The 27,086-nt window shown below is 47.2% G+C and overlaps 1 protein-coding gene and 1 non-coding gene across 3 annotated transcripts in view; one reads left to right on the forward strand and one right to left on the reverse strand.

Moving 5' to 3' along the window:
• spag17 (sperm associated antigen 17) overlaps positions 1–21,461 on the forward strand; it is a 207,179-nt gene extending 185,718 nt beyond the window's left edge. For both annotated transcript variants that reach the window (XM_055644261.1, XM_055644262.1), the window contains exons 52-60: positions 176–295; positions 2,023–2,145; positions 5,130–5,249; positions 7,185–7,351; positions 8,895–9,091; positions 12,067–12,127; positions 19,463–19,607; positions 20,468–20,605; positions 21,288–21,461. In XM_055644261.1, the coding sequence (XP_055500236.1) occupies positions 176–295; positions 2,023–2,145; positions 5,130–5,249; positions 7,185–7,351; positions 8,895–9,091; positions 12,067–12,127; positions 19,463–19,607; positions 20,468–20,605; positions 21,288–21,322 (1,106 nt within the window). In that variant the 3' untranslated portion in view covers positions 21,323–21,461. The remainder of the gene's footprint in view (positions 1–175; positions 296–2,022; positions 2,146–5,129; positions 5,250–7,184; positions 7,352–8,894; positions 9,092–12,066; positions 12,128–19,462; positions 19,608–20,467; positions 20,606–21,287) is intronic.
• Positions 21,462–25,845: 4,384 nt separating this feature from the next.
• On the reverse strand, positions 25,846–26,036 carry LOC129703135 (U2 spliceosomal RNA). Its single transcript, XR_008724517.1, has one exon. It is a non-coding gene; the product is annotated as a U2 spliceosomal RNA (small nuclear RNA).
• Positions 26,037–27,086: the final 1,050 nt, after the last annotated feature.

Raw genomic sequence — 27,086 nt, forward strand, 5'->3', positions numbered from 1 at the left:
CTCAATTGCTTATTGATATGGCCTGTTAATGGATTTGTGTAAACATTGCGGAAGTTTGATTCAAGGAAAAGAGAAGTGAGTTTTTTTACATGAGCATTCACATGTGCAAACTGACTGATGTGATATTAATAAGTCTAATTTCTCAGATAACAAATTCTAACTTTCTACTCTTCAGAAAATAACAGACTGACACAGTCAGCTCCTGCTCATTACTCAGTGGCGGACACATGCAGCCTCAAGAGATCAGGCTACCCAACACAGGAGGCTTTCGCACAAGGTCAATGTTACAATCCAGGTACATTCTGGTGCACACACAAGGAACTGCACTTGCTGGAACCCTGTGTAAAACACGTCGTGCTGGAGTAACTCAGTGGGTTAGGCAGCATCTATGGAGGGTAGGAACAGGTAACATTTCGGGTCAGGATATTTTTTCAATCTGGAGATGGGTCACATCATGAAATGTCAAGTAAAATATTTCATCGTTTTTTTTTCATCATAATACTAGCAAGATCATCACAGAATTACCACAGTCAAAATGTGATACAAGGAACTGCTGATGCTGGTTTACAAAAAAAAACACACAAAGTGCTGGAGTAACTCAGTGGATCACAGATGCAGAGAGTCTCTTGCCCAGAGTAGGTGAATCGAGGGCCAGAGGAAATAGGTTTAGGTGAAGGGGAAAACATTTAATAGGGCTCTGAGGGGTAACTTTTTCACACAAAGGGTGGTGGGTGTATGGAACAAGCTGCCAGAGGAGGTAGTTGAGGCTGGGATTATCCCATTGTTTCAGAAATAGTTAGAAAGGTACATGGATAGGACAGATTTGGATGGATATGGACCAAACTAATGCAGGTAGGACTAGTATAGCTGGGACATGTTGGGGGATGTGGGCAAGTTGGGTCAAAGTGCCTGTTTCCACACAGTGTCACTCTATGACTCTATGGTAGACAAAATTGCTGGAGAAACTCAGTGGGTACGGCAGCATCTACGGAGCGAAGGAAATAGACAACGTTTCCTTCGCTCCATAGATGCTGCCGCACCCGCTGAGTTTCTCCAGCAATTTTGTCTACCTTCTATTCTCCAGCATCTGCAGTTCCTTCTTGAACACTATGACTGAGTGAGGGTCAGGCAGCATCTCTGGAGAACATGGATCGGTGACGTTTCAGATCAAGTTCCTTCTTCGGACTGGTGGGGAGTGAGCGGGTAAACGAGAAGAAAGCTGAAAGAGAGGAAGGGCAAGACAAAGCCTGGCGAGTGATAGGTGGATAGAGGTGGGGGGGGGGAGGTTGATAGGCAGAGGGTAGGACAAAGATGAGAGATGAAAAGAGAAGGGTAAGATAAGGATAGAAGAAGTGCAAATTTTGATCCCAGGGGAAGGAATAGAGTTGGAAAGGGGAGGTTGGGGAGAAAAGTGTGTGTGTCTGGGTGAGGCGGAGGAGGGGGGAGGGGGGAAAAAAAGGGATTGTTGGTCGGTTAGTTACCTGAAGTTGGAGAATTCAATATTCATATAATTAGGTTGTAATATAAGGCGCTGTTCCTCCAGTTTGTGTGTGGACTCTCTCTGGCTATGGAGGAATAAATGCTGTCCCTGGTGGAAGGGCGGAAGGTGACATCACCCAAATGCTCATTTGCTACTGAACAGAGTACTGAACTAGCTGGCCAGAAGTCAGGGGACATTGGCTAGTATAGTGGAGAGGCACAGGAGAGTTATTGGGAAGTCTGTATGAGGAGAGAGTGGAGGTTGACAGGGAAAGGACATTGAAGGAATCAGGTGGTCAGGGAGTTGAAGTCTGGCAAACAAACAGCTGGTACATGGAGCAATTGAAGTCAGGTTCAGGGGCAATAGTGGAAGGAGTCTTCTTGATTGCTTATCAATATGTTCTGTTAAAGGATCAATGCAAAAAAATGGGGAGGTTTGATTCCAGGAAAAGAGTAGGGGTGAATTGTTTTACATAAGCAGCCATGTGTGCAAACTGAGTGAGGTGCAGGTATTTAGTCTCATTCTACCTTTCTACTCTTCAGAAAACAATAACGGACTGACCCAGCTATCTGCCGCTCATCACTCAGTGGCGGACACATGCTGCCTCAAGAGATCAGGCTGCCCAACACAGGAGGCGTTCCCTCAAGGTCAATGTTACAATCCAGGTACATTATGGTGCACACACAAGGAACTGCAGATGCTGGAATGGTGAAAGGTCACCTACAATATTTTATAGTTTATTTAATTACATTATTGACACAAGCACGCAGAACTACCACAGTCTATAGGAGATACAAGGAACTGCAGATACTGGTCATGGGATGAAAGTGCAAACTCCACACAGAGGTCAGGATCAAACCGGAGTCTCTGGCACTGTGAGGCAGCTGCACCTTTGTGCCACTTTGCTGGGAAGCATATAACAGCTACTGCCTGCTATACATCAATCTAGTTTACAGCTTGTTCAGTCACCGCATAGTCACAAAAAACAGCAATGGCTCTATCTGATTTAGACGTTTGCTTTCTAAGATCCCTATCACCTCCTCAATCCTAGTCCAGAAACTACAGTTTAACAGAGGGAGAAGCTGAAGTCAGCGAAAGAGAGGATGCAGAAGAGATTCGCTGGGATTGGAGGGCTGTGGTTATAAGGAGGGATTGGAGGGGCTGGGGTTATTCTCACTATAATGCAGGAGGCTGAGCGGTGGCCTGACAGAGATTTATAATCTGAGGAGATGGAGTAGAAAGTCAGAATCATTTTCTCAGGGCAGGGATTCTATGACTAGAAGGTGAGAGGGGTACATGCTTCACGTGGAGGGTGGTGATCTGGAGCAAGTTGCCGGAGGAGCTGGTGGCAGCATTTGGATAGGTACTTGGATAGGAAGGTTGTAGAGACACAGGCAAATGGGATTAGCATAGACAGACATCAGGGTTGGCCTGATCAGCTGGGCAGAGACGGCCCATTCCTGTACCGTACAATTCTAAGATTTATCCACATTATACTCTGCCCGCTGTATAGTTACCAATCACTCATTTCGTCAACCTCAACTTGAAGCCTTGTCCATCTTCCAGCTCACAATTCCACCAGGTTTCATATAGACGGTAAACCTGTAAATATAACATTCAGTGCCCTCATCCATTTATTGATCTATATTTTGGCCCAAGTTTAGCCCAAGCTCTGATGTGTATGGTACCCGCATGTCATAGAGTCATAGAGTGATACAGTGTGTGGAAACAGGCCCTTCGGCCCCACTCGCCAACATCAGCCAACTATGTCCCAGCTAAACAAGTCCCACCTGCCTGCGCTTGGTCCATATTCCTACAAACCTGTCCTATCCATGTACCTGTCTAACTGTCTCTTAAACGATGGGATAGTCCCAGCCTCAACTGTCTTATCTGGCAACTTGTTCCATACACCCACCACCCTTTGTGTGAAAAAGCTATCCCTCGGATTCCTGTTAAATATTTTTCCCTTCACCTTGAACATACAATATGTCGCCTGGTCCTCAATTCCCCTACTCTGGGCAAGAGATTATGTTCATCTACCTGATCTATTTCTCTCATGATTTTGTATACATCTATAAGATTCCCCCTCATCCTCCTGCATTCCAGCATACTCAACCTCGCCCTATAACTCACACCCTCTAGTCCTGGCAACATCCTCGTAAATCCTTTCTGAACCCTTTCAAGCTTGACAATATCTTTCCTATTACAGGTGCCCAGAACTGAACACAATATTCTAAATGCAGTCTCACCAACGTCTTATACAACTGCAACATGACCTCCCAACTTCTATACTCAATACTCCGACTGATGAAGGCCAAAATGCCCAAAGATCCGAAACGTAACCTATTCCTTCTCTCCAGAGATGCTCCCTGTCCCGCTGAGTTACTCCAGTATTCTGTGTCTACCTTCAATTTAAACCAGCATCTGCAGTTCTTTCCTGTACTCCTAGATCCCTCTGCTCTATAACACTACCCAGAGGCCTGCCATTAACTGTGTAGATCATGCCCATGTTCACATCCCAAAATGCAACACCTAAATAAACCAAAAAAACCAAAAGATACCGGGGGGGGGGCTGTGAGGTGGGAGGCAGCTGGCACCAACCCACCGGAGTACATCCCTCTGCTGCTCTATAACCCCTACCCAGAGGCCTGCCATTAACTGTGTAGATCATGCCCATGTTCAACATCCCAAAATGCAACACCTCACACTCACCATCACCTGCCACCGTGAAATGGACCCCCTGTCCGTAAACATGTTCAGGCATGATGTTGGGCACAGACATTGTGGGCCAAAGGGCCTGTTCCCATGCGGTACTCCTCCATGTTCTAAACTGATTTTTTAAATCTGTGGCCTTGATTCCATGTACTGGCATTTTGAATACTGCACTCTCAGTTGCAACTTTTTCCGTGTTGAGGAAAACTGGCATTGAAATCCGGATCTTAAGGTAAATATTTCAATGTGGTTTCTCTTGCTTTAGGTTTCCTGAAGGTAGCACACTTAGCATCCAGTGGTTAGAGAGTAGATATAAGACAGTTAATACAATCTTTGAATTTTGTAGCACTGTCAGCCAAGGAAGTTAAAATTTCACCCTATATTTGACCACCTGCAGTCTTATCGCTCTCTTTATTTTAAGCATCATCACCTTTTCTAATCCCATCTGGACAGAACCGTCTAGATTTCGTGTTTGAAGTGGGTAGAGCCGCTGCCTCCCAGCGCCAGAAACCCATGGTCCTATCCTGCCTTGGGTGCTGTCTGTGTTGAGTTTGCACATTCTGCTTGAGACCACGTGGGTTTCCACAGGATGCTCTGGTTTCCACCCACATCACAAAGACATGCAGCTTTGTAGGTTAATTGGCCCTCTGTAAATCGTCCCTAATGTGTCGGGAGTGGATGCGAAAGTGGGATAATATAGAACTAGTGTGAATGGGTGATTGATGGTCAATGGATGGACGTGGTGGGCCTGTTTCCATGCTGTGTCTCTAACCTAAACTAAACTTTACTTACATGTCAGTATATTTCCTTGGACACAGGAAGAATGATAACTGAATGTTTATTTAGGTCTTTCCTTCTGGATCATAACAATAATGATGCAAGCTGATGAAGAACATTAAATATAGAAATGTGACCAGCATTCTTTCTGTTTCTTTAGCAAAATCTGTTGGGCATAGAATTGTTGAACAGGACCAGTGCTCTCCGAAATCAAACAACCCTTGCTCCTTGCACAAACCACTTTCCATTCCTGCGAATAAATTGAAAGATATCGGGGCAAGTTAGTATCGATCTCTTGTCATTTCATATTTTAGACTAAATTTAGAGTTGAGTCATAGTATATTTTCCTAAACCGTGAAAATATATCTTATAGCATTGGAATATTTAGTTACCTGCTTTGTTTACCACATAGCCATGATGGCAAATTAGGTCTTCCCTTTTTATGATTATTTATGTTATGAATTCATCCACCTTCTTACAGAGATATTGCCCATCTGTATATAGTACCTTTAAGCTGTACTTTTGAACATTTTTTATGTACTCTGACCCTATTAATTACTGGCTTTTGTAGCCACTGCCTGTGTTACCAACTGCATTTCTAGCTTCCACTTCCAGCTTTGTTTTCTCTCCCTCTTGGCTGACTTCTCAGGCGTTACTCTGCTTCTGAAATTCATTCAGAGGCATTCCATTCCTTTGTAGTCAATGGAATGGATTTTGACAGTGGCATAGTGACAAGACACGACATGCCGTACAACATATTGGGGATAAACATGCCGGCACACGTATCTCAGCATGCCCTACATAGAGAGACCTGGACGGAGTGGATGTGGAGAGGATGTTTCCACTAGGAGGAGAGTCTAGGACCAGAGGTCATAGCCTCCGAGTTAAAGGATGTTCCTTTAGGAAGGAGATGAGGAGGAATTTCTTTAGTCAGAAGGTGGTGAATCTATGGAATTCATTGCCACGGAAGGCTGTGGAGGCCAAATCAATGGATATTTTTGAGGCAGAGATGATAGATAGATTCTTGATCAGTGCGGGTTTCAGGGGTTATGGGGAGAAGGCAGGAGAATGGGGTTAAGAGGGAATGATAGATCAGGCATGATTGAATGGTGTAGTAGACTTGATTGTCCAAATGGCCTGTTTCTGCTCTTGTCACTTATGAACTTATGAATTAAACACAAACTCTCCCCAGTACATAATACAAATTTGTAAGTAATACAAATAAATCATGGAGAAATGGAGGCAAATTGGAACTGCAGTTGCTGGAATCCTGATCAAAACACAAAGTGCTGGAGGAATTCAGCAGGTCAGGCTGCATCTGTGAACCCGCTGAGTTCCTCCAGCACTTTGTGTTTCACTACAACATGGAGAAAATTGCATTAGGCTGCAAATTTTAGAAATGCCCAAAAGTGCTGCCTCGAAAATCTCAAGTTTACTGTCAGCAATAAATGACAAATGTTACCCAAAAACCCAAACTAAAACATAATGCTGGAAGAGCTTCGCTTTTAATATTTATTTCCCACAGAGAAAGTAAAATTGGTAAAAGTTAGAGACAGACAGGTGATGAGGTGCAGATAATATATGAAAGGGCAGAAACCTTTTGTGTTCTGTTCACGCTCCCTTCTCCTTCCCCTATTCTTTGCATCTGAAAACCTGTTTTTCCACTCACTCTTCCTATTTCTTGTGAACAGTCACTGATCTGAAACATTAGCTCTGATTTTCTCCCCGCAGTTGCTGCCCAGCATGCCAGTATTTCCAGCATTTCCAGTGTATTTCCAATAACTTCAATTTAATTATTTCCACTGTGCTGGGAATTGCTTCACTGTAGTCACAATGGGAGTACCTTGTTTCAATGGCTTGTTGGGAAATCAAATTACTTGTATGTTTACATACTCGCCTAAGTTGCAGGAATTTCCCATGGAGGATTCCAGACCAATTGCCTTCAGGCACTTCATCAATGAGCCCGTTTCTATCACCGGTGTGAGGATATTTGCTGATGATTTCACACGATGAAATCCATTGGCAGGTCTTCAGAAAATGAGGCGATACATGCCTGCATGCAACAAGCTCAAGATTAAGACATGGATGATAAGTTAGCTAATAAATTAATTACAATTACAAATTAATTACAATTACAATTCATGTTGTAATGTGAAGGATTTAGCAGTATTTGGAATATTCTGATTATCCTAAGTAAATCTTTCCCTTTGACAAGTGAATGGAATGGTGGAATACAAGCCAGAAGAGTTACCAGGTGATGGAAGTAACCTTATATTCCACAAAAGCCTGGTGCTTGATGTAGCCAACCAGCCACGGAAGGAGAAGGTGAAACTTCCAGCAGCCATTTTGAGTTCAAAGCCATTTTCGCTGCCTAATCAGAGGGTAAGAGTTACATTAAATATTGCATATGATAACTAAACTATATCAATATCATATGAGCGTGTAGCAAGGAACTGCAGATGCTGGTTTAAACTAATGATAGACACAAAATGCTGGAGTAACTCAGTGGGATAGACAGCATCTCTGGGGAGAAGGAATGCGTGACGTTTGGAATGTCTGAAGAAGGGCCTCGACCCGAAACGACACCCATTCCTTCTCTTCAGCGATGCTGTCTGTCCCGCTGAGTTACTCCAGCATTTTGTGTCTATCTTCAATATCATAGGACCAATTTACCAAAGTAGGTGGCGAAGTAATGTGGAGATGGATCGCCTGAGTTGCACTACTTTCCCGTGGAGGTTTCCAGACCAATTGCCTTCAGGCACTTCATCAATGAGCCTGTTTCTATCACCAGTGTGAGGATATTTGCTGATGATTTCACACGTTATAAATCCATTGGCAAGTCCTCAGAAAATGAGGCGATACATGAGGCAATACAGAAAATTAGACGATTTAAGAGAAAGTTAGATAGAGCTCTAGGGGCTGGTGGAATCAAGGGATATGGGGAGAAGGCAGGCACGGGTTATTGATTGGGGGCGATCAGCCATGATCACAATGAATGGCAGTGCTGGCTCGAAGGGCCGAATGGCCTCCCCCTGCACCTATTTTCTATGCTTCTATGCCCGCATGCAGCAAGCTCAAGATTAAGACATGGATGATAAGTTAGCAAGAAACATTTGCAAAGTTAGCAAGAAACACATATGCAAAGCAATGACTATTTCCAAAAGGGGAAAGTTGAATTTCCCTCTGTAATCAATGGCATTCCATTGCATCTACCCCTCCATTGATATTCTGAGAGTCACATTGACCAGAGACTTCACTGTGATACAATTAATTAATTAGCCCAGCCGGCTTCTGCACAATGTGTCGAGTTATAGGGTTATACAGAGTTGATCAGCTTAACTTGGCATCATGTTTATGTCATTAAGCTGGAACAAGTGCAGAGAAGATTTGCAAGAATGTTGCCAGGACTCGAGGGGCTGAGCTATAGAGAGAGGTTAGGCTAGGACTTTATTTGAAGACCGAGGGGTGATCTTCTAGAGGTGTACAAAATCATGACAGAAATAGATAGGGTGAATGCAGAGAGTTGGTGAATCAAAAAACAGAGGACATAGGTGTAAGGTGAGAGGGGAAGATTTTATTAGAAACCAAAGGCAACCTTTTCACAAATAGAATGGTGGGTACATGGAACAAGGTGGCAGAGGAGGTAGTTGAGGCAGTTCCAATAACAGGATTTAAAGGAACTTGGACAGATACATGGACAGGACAGGAATCAGGGATATGAACCAAATGTGGGCAAGTGGGACTTGCATAGATAGGGCTTGATTGGAATGGCCAAAGGGCCTGTTTCTATGCAGTTTGACTCTGTCCAGCATGATCATTGTGGGCTGAAGGGCCTATTCTTGTGTTGTACTGCTCCACCTTCTATGTTCCAGCATGAAAATAAACAGGATTAAGACTACTCCTAACATGTCTGCATTCTTTACAGTTTGCAGTTATAGAAGAGCCAGTCAGAAGAAAAGTCAATACAGTTTCTGTTGCTGGACCTGTAGCGGGTGGTCTGTGGAAGGAACCAACACGAGGCTTTGAACTGTTCCCAAGGGAGGTTAATTTTGGTATCCTACAAGAAGGCTTCACCTACGCTTACACTATTTTACTGAAGAACGTTGGAATAGACTCTTGCAGGTATTTTCTTCTCCAATATTAATATCTTCTTTTCTTTTTTTTTTTTCTTTTTTTTTTAATTTATTTATTAGAAGTAAGTACAATACATTGGTACAAAAATTATGTTAACATATTACATTCTCTGTACAACTTCTCCTTTTCAAACTCGGTGTGGAAGAGTGACACAAGAGTTTCCCTTTTTTAATTTCCTTATTGGAAAGTGGGAACATAGGATCAGGATTTAGTAAAGCCCTTCTGCTGGTACAGAGTAGAAACTGCCACATCCTGGTGGTGGAGGCACATACATGTCATCTCTATAGGCTAGGGTGAGTCGTTATCATTCCGCTACTCCTCAACATTTTGGCCACAGCAGGCCATTCACAGCTCAGTGTGTGTCAGTGCCGTGCACACTCAACCATTGACCATCTCCCCATCCACCAATAAACTCAGCTGATGTGCTGCAGAGAAATGCCAAGCAGAGGTTACAGACAACAACTCACTCACCTGAAGGCAAATAGAAGTCAGTCAATCATTTATTCCTCTAAAATGGCTTCAGATGCAAGATGTTGTCCTTTTTATTCGTGGAAGACAGTGGGTATTTCCTGAAACAGCTTGCCACATTCATCATTGTCCATTCATGTGTGGTTCAAATGTGGGCATAAATCAAAACAGTGACTGCACCGGAGAGATGAAACATGACGCAAAATAGACCTCTTTCACGAGAGACCACCATGAAATCTCACTGAAATCTCACTGAAGGTGAAACATTTAAATTTTAATTTGTTAGAATATTTATTGCTAATTACCATACAGAGGGTTTTAAACACCCCAGTTCATCAACAGCTGCAGTAAGTAAAGACACAGTGAGGCTGAAGTCAATGGGCAAGGCCTCTGTTGGCTTGAGTCATACTTCACACTAAGGAGGCACAAGGAATTGCTATGCCGGATTGCAAAAAAAGACACAAAGCGCTGGAGTAACTGAGTAACTCAGCAAGACAAGCTGAAGAAGGATCCCCTATCCATGTTCTTCAGACATGCTGCCTGATCTGTTGAGTTAATCCAGCACTTTATATGCAATAGAACACTTTATTCTTGCCGTTTATTCTGAGATATTCCGCACTATCAGGGCATTTTATAAGGATGTAAAGAGTAACTTCAAATGGTATATTGTAGCGGCGCCTGCTGGCACACGCAAGTATCGAACCCGGCGTTCGGAAGCCGCGGTCATGTGACTCGGGAGGGGCTGCTGTTTTTGCGCGGTTTCGCTTTTGCGCCACAGTTGTGTTGCTGACCACCTTTGTGGTCAGACGTGTCTGCAGAGACCTGTAAGCCAAGGAGCTATTGTTCCGTTCGGAAAACTTGGTTGTCGTCTTTGCATCTACCAAATTGGTGACCCCGACCTGTCCAGCCGCCGTTAGACCAGAGATCATGCAGGAGGACTATGTCCCCACAGAATCGGCCGGCACGAGGCAGGGCTCACCAGGCTTCAAGCTACCTTCCTTTTGGCCAGATCAACCTCGGGTTCGCCCACGTTGAGGCACAGTTTCATCTGCATCGAATAATTGCGGATGACACAATGTACTTCCATGTGGTAGGAGCTCTGCCACAGGATTGTGCCTCGAGGCTGTTGCCGTATATTAGAGACCCACCGACGATCGCAAAGTATGAAGGTTTGAAGGCCCTGCTGTTACATAACTTCGGTCTCAGCCATAGGGACAGGGCGGCAAAGATCCTGCACATAGACAGTGTCGGCGATCAGCATCCATCCACCATCATGGCGAAGATGATGGCCCTGATGGACAGACACCGCATGTGTCTGCTATTCGAACAGGCGTTCTTGGAGTAGATGCCAGACGAGGTCCGTTTGATCCTCACCGGGGCCGATTTCAGCGATCCCCAGCACCTCGCGGAGAGAGCCGACAAGTTGTGGACCCACAGACAGCGGGACGTTTGTTCTTTCATCCACCCCACTGCCACAGCACAGGTGCAACCGAGACGACATCGGGACGAAGGTCAGGATCCGGCCAGCGTTGAAGAAGCATCGCCGCTGCCGGAGGTTTACAGCCAACAACGTTGGTGCTACTACCATATCCGTTACGGTCTGGAAGCCCGAAGATGCCAAAGCCCCCGTTCGTTACTGGGAAATGCCTCGGCCGATCGCCTATAGAGGCGATCGTGATCGGCTCAAACGAACGCCTCTACGTCCGTGATAGCCACTCCGGCCACCGTTGCCTGGTAGACACCAGTGCCATCGCCAACATACCACCGACTGCCTGAGATACCCGCGTCGGTAAGGTAGGACACGTCCTCTCGGCCATTAACGGGAGCGACATTCGCACTTACGGTACGCGGACCCTGGACTTAACTTTCGACTCCCACCCGTATAGGTGGAAGTTCACCGTTGCTGACGTCGCCCAGCTGACGTTGCGCGTGTTCTCCCTGCTGGTCGATGTGCATGGCGGGCGAATGGTTCCATTGTTGGACCTGTGCCCTGCCAAGCCGCGAAATCCGTTCACGCCCCAACAGCAACTCAACGAGGTGGCTGAGATCCAGCAACCTTTCGCAGCCGTTCTCACCGAATACCCAGGGTTGCTCATGCCCAGGTTCGATGGGGCCGCGCCCTGTCATGGCGTGGTCCACCACATTCCCACTGAGGGCCCATCGATTCATGCCCACGCTCGCCGCCTCCCGCCCGATAAACTGCGCATCGCGCGAGACGAGTTCCAGCTTATGGAAGGCATGGGGATTGTCCGGCGATTGTTCGTATAGCCCTTGGGCTTCCCCTCTGCATATGGTGCCCAAAGCGTCCGGGGGTTGGAGCTATTGTGTTAATAAATCAGTTCGGAAAACTTAGTGCCGTCTTTGCATCCGCCAAAATATCATCATAATCCACAAAACTGGCACTGTTGTTACTATTTGTATGTTTCTTTTAATGGTTAAAATTCATGCTCATGGCTAAAACGGAATGCTTGAACTGGTTGATCATTTCTGTGTAGATTTCGAGTGAAACAGCCTCCACCAGCCACTGGACTCAGAGTGTACTATAAACCAGGACCCGTAAGTAGTCATTCTATTAAACAGGCATTAAATCACCATAGTTTATGTTTGGGTTTATTATTGTCAAGCATAACGAGGTACAGTGAAAAGCTTTGTTCTACATGCTATCCAAACAGATACGCATATACAATCAGTGCAAACTCAAGTACAATAGGTAGAGCAAAGGGGAAGATACAGAGTGCAGATCTACAGTGCATTCAGAAAGTATTCAGACCTCTTCACTTTTTCCACATTTTGTTACGTTACAGCCTTATTTTAAAATTGATTAAATTCATTTTTTTTAATCATCAATCTACTCACAATACCCCAGAATGAAGAAGTGAAAACAGGTTAGAAATGTTTGCAAAGTATTTAAAAATAAATAACTGAAATATCACATTTACATAAGTATTCAGACCCTTTGCTGTGACAATCAAAATTGAGCTTAGGTTCATCCTGTTTCCATTGATTATCCTTGAGATGTTTCTACAACTTGATTATATGATACACCTGTCTATATAAGTTCCCATAGTTGACAGTGCATGTCAGAGAAAAAAAACAAACCATGAAAACAAAGGAATTGTCTGTAGACCTCCGAGACAGGATTGTGTCGAGACACAGATGTGGGGAAGGGTATTAAACAATTTCTGCAGCATTGCAGGTCCCGAAGAGCACAGTGGCCTCCGTCATTCTTAAATGGAAGAACTTTGTAACCACCAGGACTCTTCATAGAGCTGGCTGCCCGGCCAAACTGAGCAATCGGGGTGAAGGGCCTTGGTCAGGCAGGTGACCAAGAACCCAATGGTCACTCTGACAGAGCTCCCGAGTTCCTCTGTGGAGATGGGAGAACCTTCCAGAAGGACAACTATATCTACAGCACTCCAACAACCAGGCCTTTATGGTAGAGTGGCCAGACGGAAGCCACTCCTCAGTAAAACGCACATGACAGCCCGCTTGGAGTTTGCCAAAAGGCAGGAGAAAAAAGATTCTCTGGTCTGATGAAACCCAAATTGAACTCTTTGGCCTGAATGGCAAGCGTCACGTCTGGAGGAAATCACCTGGCCAATACCATACCTACGGTGAAGCATGGTGGTGGCAGCCTCATGCTGTGGGGATGTTTTTCAGCGGCAGGAACTGGGAGACTAGTCAAGATCGAGGGAAAGATGAACGGAGAAAAGTACAGAGAGATTCTTGATGAAAACCTGCTCCAGAGCACGTTCTGGATCTCAGACTGGAGCGGAGGTTCACCTTCCAACAGGACAACGGCCCGAAGCACACAGCCAAGACAACGCAGGAGTGGCTTCGTGACAAGTCTGTGAATGTCCTTGAGTGGCACAGCCAGAGCGCGGACATAAACTCAATCGAATATCTCTGGAGGGACCTGAAAATAGCTGTGCATCAACGCTCCCCGTCCAACCTGACAGAGCTTGAGAGGATCTGCAGAGAAGAATGAGAGAAATTACCCAAATACAGGTGTGCCAAGCTTGTAGCATCATACCCAAGAAGACTTGAGGTTGTAATCACTGCCAAAGGTGCCTTTGTACTGAGTAAAGTACTGAGTAAAGGGTCTGAATACTTATGTAAATATGATATTTAAATGATTTCTTTTTAATTACTTTGCAAAAATGTATAAACATCTATTTTCGATTTTTTATTATGCAGGGCTCTCGCTTAACATTTTTTCCCTGTTGCCAGCCGGGCAACCTTGGCAGCTTTTTAGGTTGACAAATGACAGTTTAGGTGGTCATTTAAGACGGCTTGCATGAAACGTGTGATAATGTGCTCGGACGAAGCGCGAAGTTACCAGTCAGAATTATACTCAATGAAGCATTCACACATTATTTCTGCTTCAAATAAAATTCACTGTTCGAATAGCAGACACATGCGGTGTCCGTCCATCAGGGCCATTCGGACTTTATGAGTTCACACGGAGGCCGTTCGGCCTCAAGAACGCTGCGCAGGCTTTTCAACGCCTAATGGACGGGATTTGTCGCAACCTCGATTTCGTATTTATTTACCTGGATGACATCCTGGTGGCCAGCCGCTCGCAGCAGGAGCACTGTGCCCACCTTCTGCAGCTCTGTCAGCGGCTCAGCGAACATGGTTTGGCGATCAACCTCGACAAGTGCCGTTTTGGGGTAACCGAGATTGACTTCCTCGGCCACCGCGTGACTGCACAAGGTGCGGTTCCCCTGCCTGACAGGGTCGACACCATCCGTCGGTTTCCCCGCCCACGCACGGTGCGCGGCCTGCAGGATTTTGTCGGTATGGTGGCGTTTTACCATCGTTTCGTGCCATCCGCGGCCCACATCATGCGTCCGCTGTATCAGCTCCTGGCGGGTGGGCAGAACAAGAACGTTGAATGGATCCACGAGGCAGTGGCAGCATTTGGCGACGCGTAGGAGGCCCTTGCTCGGGCCGTACTGCTGGTGCACCCGCGAGAAGATGCCCCGACTGCTCTCATGGTGGACGCCTCGGAGTCGGCGGTTGGTGCCGTGCTGGCGCAACTGACGGGCGGAGGTTGGCGGCCCCTGGCCTTCTTCAGCCGGCTCCTCAACCGCGCGCTGACGAAATACAGCGCGTTCGATCGCGAGCTCCTGGCTCTGTACCTGGCAGTGCGCCACTTCCGCTACTTCCTGGAGGGCCGCCCGTTCACCGCCTACACGGACCACAAGCCGCTCACTTTCGCCCTGGCAAAGGTTTCCGACCCCTGGTCCACACGACAGCAGCGGCATTTGGCCTACATTTCGGAGTATACGACATCTATCCGCTACGTCGAGGGGAAGGAGAACCGGGTGGCCGACGCATTTTCCCGCCCCGCTATCAACGCCGTTTTTGAGGTGGCGCCCGGAATGGACTATTCTGCTCTGGCAGAGGCACAGCTCATGGACGATGAGATGCCCGCCTACCGGACTGCCATCTCCAGCCTCCGCCTTGAGGATGTCCCTCTCGGTCCTGGAGGAACGATGATCCTGTGCAATGTACCGTCCGGTCAGCCGCGCCCCATCGTCCCTGCCGCCTGGCGCCAGAGGGTGTTCGAAGTCATCCACGGACTGTCTCACCCATCAATCCTGGCAACAACGGCGCTAGTGGCCGCTCGTTTCATGTGGCACGGTCTGCGCAAGCAAGTTGCCCATTGGGCTCGCACCTGCATTCCGTGCCAGACGGCAAAAATCCAGCGCCATGTCCGTGCGCCTCTCCAGGAGTTTGGTCTACCTCACCGGCGATTCGACCATCTCCACGTGGACATTGTGGGGCCCCTTCCACCGTCCAGGGGCATCACCCGCATTCTCACAATGGTGGACCGCTTCACGCGGTGGCTGGAGGCCATTCCACTGGCCGATACTTCAACGGATACGTGCGCTTGTGCGTTGTCCGCGCACTGGATTGCTCACTTCGGGGTGCCGGCGCACATCTCCTCAGATCGGGGGCCACAGTTCACCTCCGAGCTGTGGTCAGCCATGGCTCGCTTGCTGGGGGTGCGGCTACACCACACGACGGCTTACCACCCGCAAGCTAACGGTCTAGTGGAGAGGTTCCCCGGCAGCTAAAGGCAGCGCGGAAGGCGCGACTCTCCGGCCCAGACTGGATGGTTGAGTTGCCGTGGGTCATGCTGGGCATCCGGACCGCTCCCAAAGAGGACTTGGCCTCATCATCGGCGGAGCTCGTGTACGGGTCGCCACTCACGATGCCCGGGGAGTTCGTGCCATCGGCGCCGGGGCAGCAGGGAACGCCCGCTTCCACCTTAAAGCGCCTTCGCGAGCGAGTTGGCAGGCTCGCACCCGTCCCGACGTCCCGCCATGGGACATTTCGCCCGCATGTGCCATCAGCCCTCAGGGACTGCCCGTATGTTTTCCTGCGCCGTGATGCCCAACGGACGCCACTCCAGAGGCCGTACGAGGGCCCATTCCGGGTGCTGGAACATGGGCAGACGACTTTTGTGCTGGACATGGGGGGCCGGCCGGAGGCCGTGTCGATCGACCGGTTGAAGCTGGCGCACCTGGACATTGCCCAACCTCGGCCTCGAGGGCGCCCCCATTCATGGCTCCCTCCGCCTGTCACTCCACCTGTCCTCCCGCTGGCCCCTCGACCATTCCCTCGACCTGTCCATCCACCTATGCCTCTGCCAGCCCCACGATCTTCCGCTGACTTCCGCACGCGGGCTGGCCGGATCGTGCGCCCACCGGTGCGTTTCGTGCCTCAGGTTCTGCGGGGGGGTCCTGTGGCGGCTACCAAGGGTCGCGCCATCATAGCTGTCGAACCCCTCGGCACGGGGGTGGTTCAGTCCAGAGGCGGCCCTTAACCAGAGGGTTTGGGTGCCATCTTTCTCTCATTTGGTCCTCCCTACAACCAGGATGAACATAATTAAATGTGCCTTTCAAAATACTTGACTCCTCTCTTCCTTTTTGAGACCCACGCACCACAAGATCTTTAATTGGGCATTACTGGATTTTATCTTGTGCTAAACATTATTCCCTTATTCCCGTATCAGCAACATTTTTTACTTTCCCTTTATCCTGTATCTGTACACTGTGGATGGCTTGATTGTAACCATGTATAGTCTTTCCACTGACTGGATAGCCTGCAACAAAAAATGCTTTTCACAGTACTTCGGCACACGTGACAATAAGCTAAACTAAACTTATAAACCATGTTTTTGATAATCCTTTATTCAATTAATGTGAAAAGCAGAATACAATAACGTATATTTATCAGGTTGATGCCCAATAGATGAGGCCGTAAGAACAGATAAGGCAAAGAGAGCTGTAATTGTGAATGGACACATTCCATTTCCTATAATGGGAAGTTATTGCAAGCAATCATTAATTTAAAAATATTGTGAGGAAATGTGAGGAGAGTACACGATTTGTTTGATATGTGCAGATTGTATGCCTTTATAACGATAAAACTCTGATCTTGGATGTGGATTTATTTCTGTGATGTTCGTGTGCGATTCACATCTCCCCGCGAAAACACGACGTGCTAATGGTGAAATTTTCTGATAGAGATCTATGCCGTGAAGTAAAAAATCGCCTTCTCTGAAAATGTCATACATTATTTCTTGAGTTATTTATGAAAATGTTCACGTCTCAAATAACTTGGGAAATAAACGAGTTGGTCTCGCTGATGACGTCACAATGGCTCTGCTCCTCACGGCCTGCAGAGCTATGTTCCAAACGCAGCGAGTGACGTCATCCCCTCCCCCCCGGTTCTTCAAAAGACACAGAAAGAACGAGCAAGTGAGCTCTGTACTGCAGCTCCCAAGCACTCCCGAGCTCTTCCGAGCTCCAGAGCCCTCCTGAGGTCCCGGGCGCGGGTGAGAGCCCGAGGCAGCAAGGTGGGAAGGTGGTCCTAGCGGCCATTACCCCCTCTGGGAGAGGCCGTCTATGGAGACCTGCGATTCCTCCGTCGATCGCAGGGACTCGGGGAATCGTGAAGCCTTTTCCTCGCCGGTGATCCGGATCCAACCTGTCGATTTCTAGCCGTCACGGGGGACGACCTCCTCTCCGTCTCCACCGCCCGGTCGTCTGTCACGCGGGTGGGTGGGCTTCCCCTCGCGGAAGCCACAATCGGCCAGCCCTCCGCTGCCTGGTGGGGAGGCTGCTGCTCTATGACATGGGTAGGGGCTGCCTCTACCCCCTCCCCATCCCTCTACCCCTCCCCCTCGCACTACCGCCTCCTTCTCTACCCCCTCACTCTCTACCTCCTGCTCCCTCTAAATGCCCCTCCCTCTCTGCCCTTCCCTCCCTCTCTGCAATCCACTCCCCTCTCTGACACCCCTCCCTTTCTGACCCCCCCCCCCTTTCTGACCCCCCTCCCTTTCTGCCCCCCTCCCTCTGCCCCTTTCTGCCCCCTCCCTCTCTGTCCCTCCCTCTCTGTTCCCCCTCCCTCTCTGTTTCTCCTTCCCCCTCCCCCTCCCCCCCCTCTCTGCCCCCCTCCCTCTCTGCCCCCTCCCTCTCTGCCCCCCCTCCCTCTCTTTCCCCTCCCTCTCTGCCCCCCTCCCTCTCTGCCCCCTCCCTCTCTGTCCCCCCTCCCTCTCTGCCCCCTCCCTCTCTGCCCCCTCCCTCTCTGCCCCCCCCCTCTCTGTCCCCCTCCCTCTCTGCCCCCTCCCTCTCTCTCTGCCCCCTCCCTCTCTTCCCCCCTCCCTCTCTGCCCCCTCCCTCTCTGCCCCCTCCCTCTCTGCCCCCTCCCTCTCTGCCCCCTCCCTCTCTGCCCCTCCCTCTCTGCCCCCTCCCTCTCTGCCCCCTCCCTCTCTGCCCCCCTCCCTCTATGCCCCCTCCCTCTCTGACCCCCTCCTCTCTCTCCCCCCCCTCCCTCTCTGCCCCCCTCCCTCTCTGACCCCACTCCCTCACTGACCCCCCTCCCTCTCTCCCCCCTCCCTCCCTGCTGCCCCCCTCCCTCTCTGTCCCTCCTCCCTGGCTGCCCCCTCCCTCTCTGCTCCCTCCGCCCCCTCCCTCTCTGCCCCCCCTCCCTCTCTGCCCCCTCCCTCTCTCCCCCCTCCCTCGCTGTATCCTCCCTCTCTGGCTCGCCTCCCTCTCTGATTATTCCCGCTCGGCGCTCTCCCTCTCTGCCCCCTCCCTCACTGACCCACTCCCTCACTGACCCCCCTCCTCTCTCTCTCTGCCCCTCCCTCCCTCTCTGCCCCCCCCCCCCCCCTCCCTCTCTAGGGTGTGGTGAGTATTGGGACCTATGGGTGAGTGGTGGAGTATTGCGTTCGGGAACCAGCCCTCCCCTGTGACTCCGCGCCCCCCCCCCCCCCCCCCCCCACCAATCCCTACCCCCTCCCTCGCAGTTGGGGATTATATGTGAGTGGATAGGGCGGGGTATGGGGTAAAAGGGGCGAATGAATAATGTTAATATAATATCAAGGGGGTGTTAGTGTGTGTGTGTGAGGTGGTTAGTGTGTGTGAAGCCGAAGGCTACTCCCCGCAACCGCCCGTTGAGGGGACGGGACCTAACGGTCCCACTTTGTCTAGTCACCTTTAAATGTAAAAGATTATTTTTATTTATGTGCAACTGAAACCACCAAAATGTCAAAGAAAGACACAATAAACTGCAGATGCTGGAATCTTGATCAGGTCACACAGCGTCTGCGAAGGGAATGGACAGGCAACATTTTGGATCGGGACCCTTCTTCAGACTGATTGAGATCCCCACCCAAAATGTCACCCGTCTATTCCCTCCCTAGATGCTGCCTGACCTGCCGAGTTCCTCCTGCACTTTGTGTTTTACATTTAATACTATCTGTCTCACTTTATAATTGTATGTCTTGTTGTGAACCAAAGCAATGTGTTTTTGCACTGGGTAAGAAATGCTCCAAAGCATTCTTGCTAACTAAACACTTTACTTTCTCAGGTAGCAGCAGGCTTGAAGACTGATATGGAGATTGAGCTGTACGCCATAGCGATTGGTCTGGAGTGTACTGAAGGCGCAGGCTACCTTTGTCATCACTTGGGCATCCAGACTGAGGCAGAGGAATTGTTCCTCCCCATTACTGCAAATATCCTTTCAATGTTCACTATCAGCGGTTGCTCGAGTTCGAGCTAATTCTCAGTTGAGAGGGGGCGATTGAGGAAGAGCAATCCCAAAGCATCTTTCACATCTTGCATCTACAGGCTGTCTATCAGCTGTCCAGGCAACACTTATCTTATTCCACCAGCTGGAATAGCCTGCAATAAAATCAAGTCCTTCAGAAAAATAAAACCCAACTTTATGAAAGCGCTGTCTTAAGTTGAGCTGAGTTTATTGTCACGTGTACTGAGCTACAGTGAAAAGCTTTCTGTTGCGTGCTAATCGCCCTGTCCCTTGGTACGAATTCATTCCAAGAGCTCTCCCGAGTTTAAAAAAAATCAAACTCGTGGTAAGCACGGAGAATATACGTAGCGGGTACCTCAGAGCTCGGTGACGTCTCTTAGCAGTTCGTAAGACTCGCTAACGGCAGATAAGCTCGGGAGAGCTCTTGGAAAATGTTGAAAAATGTCCACGAGAGCCCCGAGTACCGACGAGCAGCCATTACCGTAAATCTCCGAGTTCGAATCAGGACAAACTCGGGAGAGCTTTGGAATTAACTCATACCGTGGGACAGGGCCATAACTCGTCAGTGGGAAGACGATACATGATTACAACTGAGCCGTCCACAGTGTACAGATACAGGATAAAGGGAATAACTGAGGAGATGAAGAAGAGCATAGTTAAAGTAAGAAATGTTGCAGTCGGACTGCAGATTTAAAAGAGTGGAGCGATTGCAATGCATGATTTGCGGATCCACTTCTGCGACTAGCACACAGAGTCGCCGGGCTTGGGAGCCATGTCTGAATGCAGAATGACACATAAAAATGTTGAGTCCTCAACAAACGTCACCAGTTTTAACAGAAAGCGTTTACAAGTGTAGACCGGTGGAATTGCCAAAGGGTGGAATGTGTGCAGGAGTGAGACTGATGTGTACTGACCCCACCTATCGCACAGACATCACTCGTTCTCACAAAGTTCTGAAAACAGGTAGGGATTACACCTGAAACGGGAAAACATTGATGGCTCATCAATTCTCAGTTTATTGCTTCGCGATGGATTTAGCCTCAAGCCAATTAAGCGTCAATGAAATTGCCTCACCACGCCAGAGATACGAGTTAATCATGATCTTGGATGCTGCCTGTGTGGAGCTTGCATGTTCTCCATGTGGGTTTCCTCCCAGATCCCCAAAACGTGCGGGTTTGTAGGTTAATTGGCTTGCTGTAAATTGCCCTGAGCGTGTAAAGAGTGGATGGGAAAATAAGATAACATGGAGCTAGTGTGAACGGGTGATCAATGGTCTGCATGGACTCAGTGCACCAAAGTGCCCATTTCCACACTGTATCTCTAAACTCTAAGGTAATCTAAATAAATCCATCAGGCACAGTCTGTGCATCAGATGATGTTTTGGGTCGTGTCCCTTCCTCTGGTCTGGAACAAAGGTTCTGACCTGAAACGTCACCTATCCATCCCTCCAAAGATGCTGCCTGACCCACTGAGTTATTCCAGCAGTTTATTTTTCATTTAAGATTGCTGCATCTGCAGTCTCTCATGTCACTGTGAAAATGGATTGCTGTCCGACTCGCTGATAGTTTGTTGTGAGAATATTATTCTGTTACTATTTAAGATCTGGCGTATCTTAATAGTGATTGTCCTTTTCTCTTTGTTTCAGATGCAGTTGGGAGCTGCGTCTCATGTGGAACCTGACTTATCATGAAACGGACAATTTTCATGCAATTTCCACCCATTTTCATGAATTGCCTAACAATTCAAACCAACCATTGTTAAAACTTCCGATGCAAACATTTTCTTGCTGTGTCCAAATAAAAAATAATGTAACCCCAAATTTAGTAATTATAGATTTCTGGGGGGAATTGACTTTCTTATCTAAACTTTGTAGTGATAAATAATAAAATCAACAAAATGTACTGAAACTATTAACTTTATTTTACAGAAAGATGATTTGTTTAAAATTATGATGTTAAATTGAGAAAAGACTCAAGATCAAGTTACTTATGAATTCTTTCAGCTACCATACCTGTTAAACCCCAATCCATTTTAACTATCTTGCACCAAGACTTGCTTTCCCTCCCCAAAGACTACTGTGCGCCATGGCCTCAAACATAACATATGTAAGGAACCTTTGGCTCCTTCATCAAATCCTCCATGTTCCTACCTAATACAATTCCCATGCCTTCCTCCAGTGTTAGCTACATTTTGTTCTCTCTCAACATTCATTCATTCATTAAAATGGTATTTTTGTGTATCCTTCAGTTCACCATTTATTACAGATCTTTGAACAGCTCCTGTGTTGAGAACTAGTTGGGTTGATGAGTGCAAGAGAGATGGTTAATGACAGAATGCGTGACTGGCTTTACTTTCCCAGCTTTCCCTGGCTTGTCATCAGCGGGGAGAAAGTAACAGGTGCTGTAAACTTTGGTACTTTGGAGTATTATTCTATCATATCTCTGCAAACTGCTTATAAAGGAGAGCTGGTGACTGAAAATCAATAAATATGCGCAGGTCCACCACCCATTTCCTGGCACCCTTGGTTCCACAGCCTTGCCGCACTATCCGTTTTGCCAGACCAACAGAGGACACGTAATAATAATTCATAATAATAATAATATGGTGATCCCTGCTCAACATGGTGAATTATCCGGAGAACAAGAAGGGAGAAGATGGGACACACGGGGGCACAGTCATCAGTACACAACTTAAAGTCAGAGCTGGGCTGCTGTTCAGGGACTGCCTTGCTATGCTCTCCGCCTGTGTCCCAGCCAGGCCCACTCACTTAATCTTGCATCGGCCCTCCGGCTCATTCACACTCACAATCTGATTCCTCAGACATCCCAAAGACATGGGGAAGAGGGGGACGCGCAGATATACTGCTGCTGCAAAGAATCATTCCCAATTCGTAATTTTGTCTGGATTAAAAGAGGTGCCGGATCATCAGTTGCTGGAAAATCGGTGGTGGGCCTGCAGTACATGTTTTCAATGTTTCTTTCTTGTGATGCACATCTCATTCCCCGACTGTCATCTCAAACTAGAATCCAGTTATGATTTAGGGTCACAATCCAAAATGTCACCTGTCAGTCTGAGTTAGGGTCCCAATCCGAAACGCCTGTCCATTCCCTCCACAGGTGCTGCCTGACCATCTTAGTTCCCCCAGCACTTTATTTCAAGCTTGGTGGTTATGCCTGAGGTAATTTGCAGTTCTCTCCAGCAGGAGGCATCGAGCACATGGCTTGACTGCTACGGATTTGGCATTCCATAGTGGCAAACAGGCAGGATTTATGGAAGGTATGGTGCATTAGGCTATGTGACACAATTCAAAAATTAAAGCTGTGTGATTCATCATGTAACAATAGAATTAATCTAACAACATTCTCAGAAGAGTCCCAACCCGAAACGCCGTCTGTTCATTCCCTCCATAGACATTGCCTGATTTGCTCAGCTCCTCCAGTACTTTGTGTTTTGCTTAAGATATCTCACCTGCAGTTCTTTGTGTCTCCATTCACTGAAGACACTAATTGCCATTCTAGGCGACATTTTGGATGGGAAAAATGAAGAAATTAAATGTCTGCCTTCAGTTTATACCAACATCTGCAGTTCTTCCCTAGACATAATGCCTGGAAGAGTCCAGAATGTTTAATTGTTATAAAATATAATAAAAAGGAACTGTAGATGCTGGTTTATACCAAAGATCAACACAGAGTGCTGGAGTAACTCAGCGGGTCAGGCAGCATCTCCGGAGAACATGGATGGGTGACGTTTCACAGAGTGCTGGAGTAACTCAATGGGTCAGGCAGTATCTCTGGAGAACATGGATAGGTGACGTTGTGGGCCAGAACTGAAACATTACTTGTCCATGTTCTCCAGAGATGCGTCGTGACCCGCTGAGTTACTCCAGCATTTTGTGTCTATCATGTTTAATAGTAAGATTAAACGAGAACTTACTAGTTTGAAGTTTGATCTGTATTTTATGAGGAGTTACGATGAGGGATTACGTGAAGAACCCGCTCAGCACGCATGCGCGGCATACTTCAAAGCAGCGGTTTGGAATCACAGATAGACACAGTTATTGAAATAAACATAGTAAGACAAGGAGACATCAGTTTATCAGTTTGATCCATATTATTGAGAGTGGGAGCGGAGGGCACGTAATCCCTCATCGTAACTCCTCATAAAATACAGATCAAACTTCAAACTGGTAAATTCTCATTTAATCTTACTATTTTACTTCGGAGTCACGTGAGTGACTACGTGAAGACTTCAAAGCTCTGTGATTTCAAACCGTGTAACAGTTCATACTTCACTCGCTGCCGAAGTCATTCGAGGGAGGAAGTATGTTATCGTAATCAACCATGAATCTGTTTGTAAAAAACAATAATGGTGTTATTAACAACAACAAGACCAATTGCTCCCCCGGGCTTAAATTATATATTTTTTGCAGATTCTTTTTCTGCAAACGATACAGGTTCTGTCAGTGGTTTGTTATAAAAGTTTGGAACGTATACTCCCTAGACCACCCTGCAGTCGCCAGGATGTGGTCCATAGGCTCGTCCATCCTCTTAGTTACTGACGTGGAAGCTGTCCTGGTGGAATAAGATTTATACACGTTAGTATTTACTCCAGCAACTCCCAGTACCTGCTTGAGCCACTAGAGATAGTTTAGCTCGTCACCCGACCAAGAGGTTTCCTGTGGCTGACCCATAAGGCTTTTTCCTCTCCCTCGGTATTCCTTAATGTGTCGATGCAGATCTCTAAGTGGGTCATGACACATAAAACGTGGTTCAGGTGGGTATGTCCGGAATTTCATGACTGGACCTGATGTTCCTGGTCTGTTCTGTTTGGCCAACCCTTGAATGGGAATGTGACACTATCTGGTGTTATAACCATGTTGTCCAATCGCAGTAGATGGGAGAACTGGCTCTTTGTGTTGAGGTAAGGCCACCAGCATGTCCATCTTCAGGGTAGGCTGTTCCAGGGTGAGTGACCTGGCTGGTGATCATCCCCTAAGGTATGTCAGGATTTCACTGACATCCCAATTTGGGTGTACCTATTTCTGGGGAATGGATTGAATATACCTCTCCTGTAACTGATCACCAGTGAGCAGTACCCAAGTTGAGTAGGCTGACAGAACATTTCCTTCATTGTGGTGAAGACCTGCCAGGAGCTCCAGTACAGTTTTTTTGTTGTAGTTGAATGTGTAATTCCTGTTTTGGAAAACAGTGTCCCATTTCTTGATGCTCCTCAGGTATGTTCCCTAGGATATGCGACGGAATGCTGTCATCAGGTTGATAGTGCTGCTGATCCAAGCACAGCAATGGTCTTCCCAATTCTGCAATTCTTTTAATGACCATATCGAGGATCACTGGGAACCATGCCTGTGGACTTGGTCCACTGTAATTTGCGTAGTACCCGACTGATGAAGCCATAGTACCTATTGAAGAGGTAGAAGGAAAGGAGAAACATAGAGATTAGATTCCCCCCACCCCTCAATACGCGGGAATGTCTCCATTGCCGCTGCCTTGAGATTGGTTTCATGTGACGTAAGTTAGTACGTGGTGATTTAATTGGATATAAGGAATCGCTATCTGGTGTCCATATTGCTTAGTAATTTCAGCAAATATTTTTGGTTTAAATGTATGTTTACAGTATTTAGCTCACCTGATAGGTGAGTTACTGATGGTCAAACATGTTTGACGACATACGGTTACCAATTGTTAATAAATTGTCTCCTAATATCGATGTTCTCCGCCCAAGTGGTTTGGTATATGCCACCACTGTGATGTTGTTAATTTATAAACGAACATGCAAATTTGGTGGATTACTGAGCAAATGCTTCACTAGAATTAAGTTAATATATAACACGTTTAAGTCAATTCACATTGGCATTAAGTATTACAAGCTCAGTAACACATCAGGACACATAAGATGTTACTCAAAACAGGTGGAAGGGTACAACCATAATCCTCCCTCCCGATAAATTCCATGATTACACTCCAGATTAATCCATTTGCCCCCATATTACAGGTATGGAGATCGTTTTGAACATTAGTATCTCAGCTCATAGGAAAGGTACAATTTTCAGTAGCTGGTAATGCTGCTATTATCCCAATTACTTTGCCACGTAGTTGATTGGTGGTTAATGTACCATAACTGATAGTCTTAATGAATACCAGATGACAAAGTTGTGGATGGACAACGTAAATATCTGGATCTATATTTTGTGCACCGTTCCCAGAGGCACTGCAATACTGGGTCGATGCGTGGAGTGGACGGAGCAAGCCCCTATTCCATCTCCCTGTTCCAAAAATCAATTTAATATATGGTCCCTAGATAAGGGACGTATCAGATATTAAACTGATAAGAACAGATACTACACTTGATCTTAGCCAAAAGGCCGAGAAGTGATGCAGTTAAAACTGTATCCAAGGATAGTCTGTCGTTAATATATAGACATGCCATGACGGAATGTTTCTAAGTGTCAGGGCTAGTTGATACTGGATAGCTTTGACTTGAATGCCGCAACGCTCATCATGGTTACTCCATCCAGGTAATTGCGGTATATCCGAAACGTATATGAGAAGGTACTGAATAGTATGCATCTTCAAGGTCGATGTCTACCATAAAGTATCCTTGGTTCCATGGTAGTAGTTACAAATCCCATGAATGGGTATACCTGGTGAAATACTCCAGTGGTTTATCAATGATGGTGCGACATTCACCATCGTGGGAGGGTAGACCCCTTGGGGTGCTTGATGAATTGGTGGCAAGATATTAATTCTATTCCCCTTGTATTTATTTTTTGGTATATAACTACCAAGAATGATAGCTTCCTAACCAGGCGTGATTCACCCACCCCTTGTTAGTACAACCCTTCACCTTTATGTGATGGTAGGAACCATACTTATCTGTCTTCATTGTTGTTTTCTTCAGTTTCTGGTTCCTTGTTCTTGTAGGGACGATGTTTGTTGGGGGTGGCACATTTTCCCTGGGGCCTGCTCTGGGCCGTGGCTTAAAATGCTACGGGTTTGGCATGCAGGCCCCGAGCTTTCACCATTACCATGAGGTAGATGCACCTGGTGGACGCGTAGAGGTACTGCTGTCTGGTCTTCTGTGTGGTGCTCATTCCAGACTCTGCCCTCTTGTGCCGAATAGTTTGAACACTTCGTCCAGTTTTTTAGGACTGGTTTGGTAAGTGCCAGGTAGCAGGATCTGTGCTTGTGAGGTCGGCGTTCTCATAGTCCTGTTAATTTCATAGATTGAGGGCAGGTTTGTGACTTCACTTGAGAAGTTATGGGGTATACCGTTGAACAGTAGGGTTAGGTGTTTTGCCATACTACCCTGCCCTTCTGGAATGAGCAGGTGGACATGATAGCCGACGTCAGGGTATCAAATGCATTTTTAAAATATTTGGTGAAATGCGCTGCTCAATGTATCCCCCAATAATAGCGGGCACTTT

This window comes from Leucoraja erinacea, chromosome 13 (genome assembly GCF_028641065.1).
Source record: "Leucoraja erinacea ecotype New England chromosome 13, Leri_hhj_1, whole genome shotgun sequence".
Taxonomy (NCBI): Eukaryota; Metazoa; Chordata; class Chondrichthyes; order Rajiformes; family Rajidae; genus Leucoraja; species Leucoraja erinaceus.